The following is an 11,813-nucleotide window of genomic DNA, read 5'->3' as shown; positions in this document are numbered from 1 at the left end:
TTTCCTGGAGAAATGATTAATGGAAGCAAGACCATCAGTAAAAAATATTCAAGAAAAGGGACATTACACTGATCAAGTTAAAAAGCCTCTGAAAAGGCAAACTAAAATAAAGAAAAGCAAAATACACTATTTCTCTCCTTTATGGATAAGATGTAAGTCATTTTGAACAATAAAGTCAGATTAGGGAATAAAAGGAAAAAGCCATTTGATTATTAAGAAAGACTATCTATTGCATGGATATAGTGCAGGTTATACATTCGAGTTTTAGTTTTGTTAAACCTGTCAGTTACGGTACATCCACAAAGGAGTATGTGCACGAGAATTAGCAGTGATTTGGCAAATTCAGTTGCTCAAATTTTACCACTGCAAACTCATGGAGTTTAACCAAACAAATGAATCTGCAACCAAGAAAGTAAACAAAACAAAACAAAACAAACCATGCTTTAAACAGTCTTTTTTTTTTTTTTTTTTTTTTTTGAGGCGGAGTCTCGCTCTGTCGCCCAGACTGGAGTGCAGTGGCCGGATCTCAGCTCACTGCAAGCTCCGCCTCTCGGGTTCACGCCATTCTCCTGCCTCAGCCTCCCAAGTAGCTGGGACTACAGGCGCCCGCCACCGTGCCCGGCTAGTTTTTTGTATTTTTTAGTAGAGACGGGGTTTCACCATGTTAGCCAGGATGGTCTCGATCTCCTGACCTCGTGATCCGCCCGTCTCAGCCTCCCAAAGTGCTGGGATTACAGGCTTGAGCCACCGCGCCCGGCCTAAACAGTCTTTAGAGAAAAATGTTCACATGCAAGAATCTTCCCAGGCAAGAAGGTTTTCATTAAATTAAAAAAGAAGTTATCTCCCGAAGTAGTGCTTTACCTTCAGAAATATTCTCATCTAGGGTTACTACACTCCAAATGCAAGGTGAGCTAGAGAGGGAGAATTGCTTGCAAGATGTGTTCAGTTCATATTAAATAAATACAAAGTATGGCTAAATACTATGTATTAAGATTTTCTACCACCAATTTATAGAACTTCAGAGTATAACAATGGAGTAAATAACTTATTTTCTTTCTCAATTCACTCTTTGAAGTAAGGAGTGAATAGTATTAGTGGCTATGTTTGGCTTCCTTCAGTAAAAGCAGAAGCTAGAGACTTATTTTCCTTATTCATAAGTTCTAAATGTACCTACTGGGGAAGGAGTTGTATGGGAACCTATAATAGTTTAGGGCTTGCCCAAAGATGGGGTATGTGTACGTCTGTGAAGAAATCCAAAATCCTACCTAACATGTGGAAAGTTCTCTAGATAGTTAGTATTCAAGTAGTTCTGTGGTCTCAAAGATTTAGATCCTCTGCCAGAGTCTAAACCTGTTACCCAGACATAAGAATTTCATAAACAAAATATTTTAAATGGAACAACACAGCTCCATTTTAATATAGTCCAGTGACATGGCAACTGATTTAAAAAGAAGAGCAATAATAATAGTTGCTCCTATCCACCTCAGTGGCAGCTTTGAAGCTATTCATAGATGAGATGACAAACTTAAAATAGACTGAAACTTGTCAGGAAAAAAGAAAAAAGATAAAAATACAAAAGCATTCCAACCCCACTGGAAACAAGAAAAAAAAGTATATAAAAGCATGATGAATTGAAATCAGCCAGTAGAATCTCTTAGTAATAAGGAAAATAATATAAAGCCTCCCCAACAATAACCTGCTAAATAGGGTATTAAGGATGAAAAAATATTTAAATTTTATTTTCAATAGCAATGTATGCATAAGAAATTTTGTGAATGGGCTAAACCACTCTGGCATAAAGCAACTATAAAAACTTGAAAAAAAATCTGTACATCATTTTGTTTTGATAAAACCCATTATCTTTGTATTCAAATGTAAAATATGCTACAATATAATCCAGTGATTTTGTGAACAAAGCACCTCTTTAAAGGAATCTATAATTTAAGCGAACAACTGACCATAACTATAATTTGACACAAACTAGGTAAATGTGGGTCATATACAACACTTTCAATTGTTGACAGAATCAAACAACCATACAGAAACTTTATTGCATTTAGCTCTGTACAACAGAACACATGCTTATTTTTATTATAGAACTACCAGTTATATTGTTGTATAGCCATTTAAGTGGAAATTCCAATAACTGATTTTTTCTAATAGCAATGAAGCTGCTACATATTATTTTGTTCTGTACAAACCAAAACTATCTCCAAACAACTAAAACTGTGTAACTTCTAATGGTATTAATCTCTTAGATCCGATATGTAATATGCCACTTTTATTCTAAATTCAAAGACCAGGTAACTTCAAAGATGCTTTTTTTTCCCTCTGAAATGAAGGACTAAAATAAATGTCTGAAAGAAAAATGTTGCTAGATATTAGAAACAGGATGTGCATAGATTGATTAAAGTTCAAGTCTGGCATGCTGATTTTAGAATGCCAAACATCCCTCTCAGGAATTAAAAATACTTGAATCTAGTTTAGTCCTTTCGTACTCTTCTTTTGCGTACTGACTTCATTGGCCCATCTCCAGATCCTGTGCTCTCATCTGCTTCTTTCATCTAGAAAAAATAATTATGAAAAGGTTTCTTTTAGTATAACAAGTAACTAGTAGATAGTAGTAAACAATATATTTATTATTCTCTAAAATATATGTGCTATCAATCAAGTGCTATTATGAAGGTATTATATGAAATAAAGTTATAGTTATTTCTCAAGGCTATACAAAAATCGATGTATTCTAGCTCACTGAGACATACACATAAAAAGACAGACTGAAAGATGGAATTAAGATATTTTTGAAGGTACACAAAGTGTTTTGTAACATAAATGTAAATAGAATACATATTCAAGTAAATGACTGCAGGTATTATTTTAAGAAAGTCACAGCAGAAACAATGATTATTTAAACCTTGGCTCTGGAAGAAACTGTCTTCACCTAGATCTCCCTAAATATGGATATTCATACTAGATAACGGTCCCCAAAGTCCCTATAAAAACTCAGAGGGCAGGAAGACCAGCAGCCAGTATGTGTACTGATTGAACATTAGGAAAGACTTAACAATAACTGCAAATTTATTTGGAGGATTTCTTCAAATAGATAAAATACAAAATTTAATCACATGCAACAGCAGGCAGAACTGTACTTTTATCCTACCTACGTAGTTGGAATGTAATATGTTAGCATGGTGACTCTGTGGGGTAAGGCTATGCAGCTCTTTAAGGGCCAGAGAAAACTGGTTTTTGGTTTATGCTGGGTTAAAAAAAAAGAAAAAGAAAAAAGAAAGCTCTGGCTCTAATTATACTCTGGATTTCTCATTCCATAATAACTTACAAAAAAAAAAAAGCATTATGCAAAGTTCCATTTTATATCAGGACACAAAACGGGGTAGACTGATGGGGGTGGGGGAAATTCATTAAAGATTTGAGAAAAATACCCTATCAGGCAGATAGTACTCAACTACCCAGTGAATGAATATTTCAAAACATGAGAGTAAAATATTGAGACATTAAGGATGTTTTTCAACAGCTATAAAAATTATAATAATGACAATTATCTTTTAAATATTCAAACAATGTGTTTATTATGCTTTTCAATAGAATTTCAATGAGAAAGTCATAATTTTGGATACACGTATTCTATCTTCATATTTTGTAAGTCACAGGCTTGCTCTATACTGTTTTACTAGGCATTGAGACAATATAAATTATAGTATTTGTCTTTCCTTCCTTATGGATATGTTTTAAAAACAATATAGAGGCTCTTAGAAAAGCTGAGAGAAATATGGCAAAAATTCTTTCATAAACCAGATTGGTGCTTTTATTGAAAGAACTTTTTATGGATAACAACTATACATAGAAACCAGTTTATTTTCTGTTACCTCATCCTCTGATCCAGACTTATTTGATTTATTACGTTCTTCTTGCCCTTCTATGATTTCGATTTCTTCTTCACTCTTTTCCTCAGGTTCACTTTCCTCTTCTAGAATACAGATTTTATTAAAAGCAAAGACTCAATAAATTAGAATTTTGCTACTGAAAAGTATTAAGTACAATAAAGGGGATTTATTTAAATTCCAAGATTTATTCCAAGATTTAGAAGCAACTTCTTCCATTCAAAATTTTAAAAATTATAAATACTAATTATATTGTCATATTTTATAAATGAATCATCGTATTTGAGTTGGGGGACAAGTTTAAAAAACTTCTTAAGCATTCAGTCTGTATGTAATATGAACACCAAAAAATAATCATCTTTCCTGTGTTCCTGTCTCGGGAAATACTTCCTTTAATTTTTGGTGATCTTTTAATCTTCAATATGTTATTTACTTATGTTTGTTCTCTGTGGACATTATCAGGCATTTTTTCAGTTATTGACCCTCCTTAGGATTCCATTTAGCAGAACCTCCAACCTTTGTCATCATTGTTAACCAAAAGATATTAAGCATGTCCTAGGAGCTATATAAAGTAAAAACTCCTACCCTACCAAGAATGGGCTTTGGGGAAAGGGAAGTTGAAAAATCAACTCTACTTCTGCCATGTAGTTCCAGTGTGGGACTACATGTATAGGTGAAAGTACCTTTATACAAGCAGGCCCTTCTGGTACTTAAATGTCCTCTAAATAAGGTTGATCCAGACATCAATATACTAAGCACTAAGAAGTTACAAAAATAAGGCTGAAAACTTACAACCTGAAGTATTTGTTGTTTTAGATACCGATCCTACTACATACATGTACATGCGTTTATACATGTATATGTGTGTATATATATACACTCTCTCTTAAAAAAATAGACACACATGTGTTTTTAAGTCAACTGTTTTGTCAAGTGAGTTAAACATTGTGCTTCAAGACATCTGACTTGGGACACTGGGCAAATCAATAGTTTTATTTTTACCTCATGTAAGGAGGTCTCAGTGGAGAGCCACCAAATGGTGACTTCAGTTCTAACATCTTCAAGAGTTTAATATAGGATGGGAAGGGGATATAGGTTCAGCAATCCTTTCAGAAAATTAATTAAATTATTTATTCTATATGATAAGCATCTGATTAACAATAGCCGTTGGAAGACTTGGTGTTGATTTTGTTGCTGCAATCCCTTGCTTTATATCTATTTCTTTTCTATAGAGGCCATTATATATACCCTCTATCACCCTCCATCTCATCTTCTACACTCCCAGAGCCAAGAAACATCCTTGCAAAAAGCTATGGCCTATGGGATTCATAACTGCTAGGCTCTGAAGCAACTGAACACTATTTAAATCTCCTTCCTCCTAGAACATAAAAACTATAAACAGGGTGACTGCTCAGATGACTGACTATTACTCCTTCTTGCCATAGTCACATATTCTTGGGAGATTCAGATGTATAAACTTGATAATAAACAAGTGTAACACCTAGTTATTTCAAGGCAATATACTGTTTGATGAGCTTTACCCAGGGTCTCCATTATAAATCACTCTTATTGTCTTACCTTTTTCAAGCATTTCACCATCACTTTGCTTTTTTTCCTCTTCCAGGTCCATCGGTTTTTCCAGGGCTGCTTTCTCTTCCTTTCCTTCTTGCTCTAGTACTCCTTTTGTTTGTGGTATACATATGTCGGTTTTTTTATACTCTGTATCTTTGTATTTCTTCTGTGGTAGTTAACATATTTTTACTAAAGGCAGAGTGCTATTTTGAAAAAGTTTTTTTTTTTTTTGCAATAATTGATAACATACATAATGAAAGTAAAACTTGAGACATTTAGTTCATTACTTTTAAGAATCACTTGCTCAATTTATAGAACTCCTAAACAATAAGAAATTTGGGGAAAAAAGTTGAAGGAAATCAATTTTCTTTACCTTTACTTTTCTTGGCCAACAAAATGAAGTAATTAATGCTATTGGCACTCCTGCTGTTATGAGATAAATCAACCAAAGCCATGGGTGCCCTTCCGCAGCTGCCATTAACTGTTTTAATACACCAGGCTATAGATGAGATAAGCACAAAAATGCAATTCAAATTTTACAAACCTTTACTGGGTAACACAAGATACAAAAAACTTATTTGCTCAGGCATTTTACATTAAGGAGTGATGAACTTGTAAGTAAAAGAAGTTTCATTTTCCCACCTTATACTTTGTAAAGTCTAATTTAATTATTAGCATGCATCACTGAGTGAGACTTGATAGCAGAAGATATGTTATGACAAAAGTGGAAACTTCTAACATACTGGCAAGAAAAATGGTAATTTTCCTTTTTGGTAAATTTCAGAATAGAACTACCTTTTATGGATGTATTACCTGGTTTATTTGAAGTGATCATTCATTCTGTACTCTGATCATTCATTCTGTACTTTTAAAGAACTTATTAAAATCATACCTCAGAATTGTTTTCTTTTTTATATAAACACATGTCACATACAAGACCTTCAATAAGGATATTATTTCTCTTATTAAAATAAAATTTAAAAAATCAAATGTTTTAGGTACAAGAGGTTCAAAACGAGAATTCCTCTTTACCTACTCTTTTGATGGTTTTTCACTGGTGACCAAAGGAACCAAATGTAAGGTAAGAATTTTTCTTTATAGCAACTGAATTTAAAGATACATTTTCTAAGATGCATTGTGTTGAAATTATTTAGCTTAACCTTTTCTAAACAGTGTTAAAGATTTTGGGAAAAAACTGGAACAGAATTTAATAATGTTAAAATATAAATTCTTTGTACATTCCTCTAAGTAAAAAATAGTTTAAATAAACAGTAATATTTAGATTATCATTATCACTTAGGTCTTGAATTGGCAAGATGACAAAGATATTAAGTAGTCTTCTTCTATAAACAGTAAATAAGCATTAAATCCCATTAGAGATATTATAATTCAATGAATAAAATGGGGACTTACATATGCATATGTAGTTCATAATGAAATAACAAAAAGCAAAATATTTTGTCTGCATAAACTTATTCAAACACATTTCCTTGGCATTTAGTAATTATTGCACATTTATTTGCCTTTAAAAGAGCCATCTGAATAACCTACAACCAAGACCAAATCTTTTTATTTTATTTTATTTTTTTTGAGACGGAGTCTCGCTCTGTCGCCCAAACTGGAGTGCGGTGGCCGGATCTCAGCTCACTGCAAGCTCCGCCTTTCGGGTTCACGCCATTCTCCTGCCTCAGCCTCCCGAGTAGCTGGGACTCCAGGCGCCGGCCACCTCGCCTGGCTAGTTTTTTGTATTTTTTAGTAGAGACGGGGTTTCACCGTGTTAGCCAGGATGGTCTCGATTTCCTGACCTTGTGATCCGCCCGTCTCGGCCTCCCAAAGTGCTGGGATTACAGGCTTGAGCCACCGCGCCCAGCCTGAGACCAAATCTTATTATCATTATTCATAGTTATATCACTACTGCTATTGGTCAACACCATACCTCATTAGCGTTTGCTATCATTATTTTCCATCTCCAACCATCTGCAGCCCAGTGATCTGCTACTTCCTTTTCCGAACAGATAATAAAATTATCAAAGTAGATATCAGAGGTCATAGACCAAAGCTCTAAACCAAGAGCACTAAAAGAAGTCAGAAGAAATGGATGATCATCTTCGAAATAATCTGGATTAGGAATTTTTCGAGGACTCCAGATTCCCTGGAAGAAAAAGTAATTGAAGACATTTTCAAATAGAATAACTTCATTATAAATGCTGCTTAATAAATAGCTGCTGTTGAATGAAATTCACAATGCTAACTGGAAAAAAGAAAACTTTGATATTAATTCGTTAGTAATATACTGGAAATAAAATCTTGTTTCTTTTTGCTGTGTACACGATGTTTCCTATGAGGGATAATGATTTTAAATTCTGCAAAAAAAGGAAAAGGGAAAATCCAACATAAACAGAAACGTGAATAAATTTCACAATTTGTCTATTTTAGACAAATTTTTTAGATTTAGTAAAGTTATTCACTGCAAAATGTTACTCAAGTTGTCCAAATCAGAAAGATTATTGTATAGCAAAAATGGAGTTACTCCATTTAACATATACCCATGACAGATATCATTAATCAGGTATGGTTGAATCTCAGCACAACTACTCAACATAAAACTTCCATTAGATCTTAAATGATTAAACTGTCAATTAAATCAAATACATTCAACAATATCATTGCTCACTGAGTCACTCCGCCATCACATGTATGTATTCTGGACCAGGCACTATGCCAGATGATGGAGACATACATGGTTCTTGTATTAGGGAGTTTAAAGTAGAATAAAAGAGACAGACATTAAACAATATTTACCAAAAGAAATATTTTGTGTTAAATACTTTTAATAAAAACTAGAGTAATTAGAATATGAAACTGCATATATATAATGTTAGAACATGTCCATAAATAATTACAAAGATAAAACTAGAGGGTTAAGTGGATAACATAGAAACTTTTAATATAAAAAGCTAGGTACACTCAAAAGATGTCTGATTGATATCAGAAAAAAATCAGGGCCGGGCTCGGTGGCTTACTTCTCTAACCCGAGCACTTTGGGATGCCGAGGTGGGCAGATCACGAGGTCAGGAGTTTGAGACCAGCCTGGTCAACATGGTGAAACCCCGTCTCCACTAAAAATACAAAAATTAGCCAGGTGTGCTGGGGCGCACCTGTAATCTCAGCTACTTGGGAGGCTGAAGCAGGAGAATTGCTTGAGCCCGGGAGGCAGAGGTTGCAGTGAGCCAAGATCGCACCAGGGTTTTTTTTTTTCTTTTTCTTTCTTTCTTTTTTTTTTTTTTTTTTTTTTTTTTGAGTCTTGCTCTGTTGCCAGGCTGGAGTGCAGTGGCGCGATCTCAACTCACTGCAATCTCCACCTCCAGGGTTCAAGAGATTCCCCTGCCTTAGCCTCCTGAGTAGCTGGGACTACAGGTGTGCACCACCATGCCCAGCTAATTTTTTGTATTTTTAGTGGAGACGGGGTTTTACCATGTTGGCCAGGGTGGTCTCCATCTCCTGACCTCGTGATCCGCCCGCCTCAGACTCCCAAAGTGCTGGGATTACAGGCGTGAGCCACCGTGCCCGGCCAAAAATCAGAATTTTAATAATACTAAAGAATAAGTACATTAATTAAGCACAGGCATTAATTACTAAAATGTACAATGTGTGTCTATTTGATCAGAATTTACTTCTTATATTTACTTCCAAAATAGAACTTTATTTCAAAGTGAACATCAACTGATAATTCAGGAAGAATATAGTATGAAGTGATTTATTTCCCCAGAAAATTAAATAATTGATGCTCTACTTTTAAAATATAAATTAGTTGGGGTCTATTTTCTCTGACATCTTAAAAAGGAAACTTCCAAAAGTTAACATAGATAGATATTTAAACAGAAAAGATCACAACCTTTTTAACTTCACTAAAGAATTGGAACAAGCGGTTGTTACCTGGTAGTTAGGATTATCGACCAGTGGAGGTCTCCATACTCCTTTGTATTTTGGGTTATCTATCATGGGAGGTTTCCACTCACCACACCCAATCCGACATGCTGGATTAAGAATCTGAGGTGCCTCCCATTCTCCATCCATGTCTTCATTCCTTAGGATATTAAAGCAAATACAGTAACCTCAAGTCTCAGATCAGTCATATAAACTAGTAACAAAAATGCATGTAAGAAACATTTAAAATCGACATTTAAAGATGAAAAGTGCTTACCAGTCATCAGGTTTTTCAGCATTAGGATCACGGATAAATTTTGGTTCATCATCAAGCCAGCCAGCAGGTTTAACAGCACTTGAATCTTCTATTTGGGCAGGTTCACTTTCATCCCTGTAAATACCATGTTTTATATTAATTACTAATTATTCAAAAAGTTTAAAAATGCGTATGTTACAACACTCAGAAGGTACCACATAAAATTATTTCCCTCCCTTTTGTTTGTGCCTGTTATTTGTCCTCATCTACCAGCTACCTAAATCTTCTGCTAACTTGCCAATTTTTGGTACATATTCCCCGTTGTGCTCTATGCATACATGCACACATGTATACATTCTTTTTTTAATACAAATGATAGCATTCTATACATAATATGTTAGACCTTGATTTGTTACTTAAAAACTCATTCATCAAATATATATTGCATGCTTACTATGTGTCAAGACTGTTCTAGGAGCTCCATTATTATTATTGTTTTTTCGCTTGAGATGGAGTCTCGCTCTTGTTGCCCAGGCTGGATTGCAATAGTGCGACCTCGGCTCACTGCAACCTTTGCCTTCTGGGTTCAAGCAATTTTCCTGCCTCAGCCTCCAGAGTAGCTGGGATTACAGGCACTTGCCACCATGCCTGGCTAAGTTTTTGTATTTTTAGTAGAGAGAGTCACCATGCTCATGCCTGACTGGAGCATATATATATGGCTTCATTCTTAACAGCTGCATAGTTTTCTTCTTGAGGATATACCATAATTTATTTAGCTTATCTCCTCCTGGAGGACATTTAGTGTTTCTAAAATTTTACTATTATTAATACAAACAATGCTATAGTGAATGTCCTAGAATATATGCCATTTCTTATCTGTGAAAATATAATTGTTAAAATTATGGACATTTTAAATTTTGATAGTAGCATCCAAATTACTTTCTATAATGGTTACACTCCATTTCCAGTTCTACCAGCAGCATGCAGAAGTACTTATTTTCTCCTGTCCTTGTGAAGAGTGTTACCAAACTTCTTGATTTTTGCCCATGTGATAGGTGAAAAATGGTATCTCACTGAACTTTGAATGTACATTTAGTAGCATAAGTGATATATAAAAACTATTTTTTCTTAGCTCATCACCTTTATATTAAGAAATTAGCTCTCTGTCAGCTATATGATTGAAAATAATTTTTCCTGGTTCTTGTGTGTTTTTAAAAATAGTTTAGGGAGGGTTTTTTTTTTTTTTTTGCAATATACAAATCACTTATTTTCATGTAGTTGAACTTATTTTTAAAGGATTCTTGGATTTTATGTCATATTTGGAAAGTTCTTCCCTATTCCAATATAATTTTTTAAACCCCGCTTATTTAATTCTAGTATTTTCATTTTAAAAACAACACTTAGGCTGGCGTGGTGGCTCACACCTGTAGTCCCAGCACTTTGGGAGGCTGAGCTGGGTGGATCACGAGATCAGAAGTTCGAGACCAGCCTGACTAACATGGTGAAACCCCGTCTCTACTAAAAATCCAAAAATTAGCCGGGTGTGGTGGTGCATGCCTGTAATCCCAGCTACTCAAGAGGCTGAGGCAGGAGAATTGCTTGAACCCAGAGGCAGAGGCTGCAGTGAATCGAGATCGCACCACTGCACTCCAGCCTGGGTGACAGAGCAAGACTCCCTCTCAAACAAAAACAAAAACAAAACCCTTAGCAAATTCTAAAGTATGTAAACATAAAGTACTGAACTACTAATATAGTTTTCATCATTACAGAAAGATAGATATTTTAAACAAGAGGCCACTTCATGATTTTCCAAATGAATTACAAAATAAACAGAAATAATGAACTCTACAAATGTACAGATTTGTGCTTGCTTGATAACAATGTCATCTTGAGTCTCTGAGTGCTCAGAGTAACCAAAAGTTAAAATTTAATGGAGCATTTCTTTTAGTACTTTGTAAAACAAATTCTAACACATTTCAACAATCAGAATGAGGCAGTTATATGTGGTTTCTCTCATTTAAGGGCAAACGTACTTTTTTTTTTTTGAGACACAGTCTCGCTCTGTTGCCAGGCTGGAGTGCAGTGGCATGACCTTGGCTCACTGCAGCCTCTGCCTTTCAGGTTCAAGCAATTCTCCTGCCTCAGCCTCCCAAGTAGCT

The 11,813-nt window shown here is 34.8% G+C and overlaps 1 protein-coding gene across 2 annotated transcripts in view; it reads right to left on the bottom strand.

Annotated features, from left to right (window-relative positions):
* Positions 1–1,715: 1,715 nt before the first annotated feature.
* CLGN (calmegin) overlaps positions 1,716–11,813 on the bottom strand; it is a 32,753-nt gene continuing 22,655 nt past the window's right edge. For both annotated transcript variants that reach the window (XM_023226010.1, XM_023226009.1), the window contains 7 exons: positions 9,676–9,789; positions 9,408–9,558; positions 7,408–7,623; positions 5,845–5,970; positions 5,478–5,637; positions 3,885–3,985; positions 1,716–2,564 (listed from right to left, as the gene is read on the bottom strand). In XM_023226010.1, the coding sequence (XP_023081778.1) occupies positions 2,484–2,564; positions 3,885–3,985; positions 5,478–5,637; positions 5,845–5,970; positions 7,408–7,623; positions 9,408–9,558; positions 9,676–9,789 (949 nt within the window). In that variant the 3' untranslated portion in view covers positions 1,716–2,483. The remainder of the gene's footprint in view (positions 2,565–3,884; positions 3,986–5,477; positions 5,638–5,844; positions 5,971–7,407; positions 7,624–9,407; positions 9,559–9,675; positions 9,790–11,813) is intronic.

This window comes from Piliocolobus tephrosceles, chromosome 3 (assembly GCF_002776525.5).
Source record: "Piliocolobus tephrosceles isolate RC106 chromosome 3, ASM277652v3, whole genome shotgun sequence".
Lineage (NCBI taxonomy): Eukaryota > Metazoa > Chordata > Mammalia > Primates > Cercopithecidae > Piliocolobus > Piliocolobus tephrosceles.
Note: the sequence above shows the minus strand (reverse complement) of the source record. Positions and strands in the feature narration are given on the sequence as shown.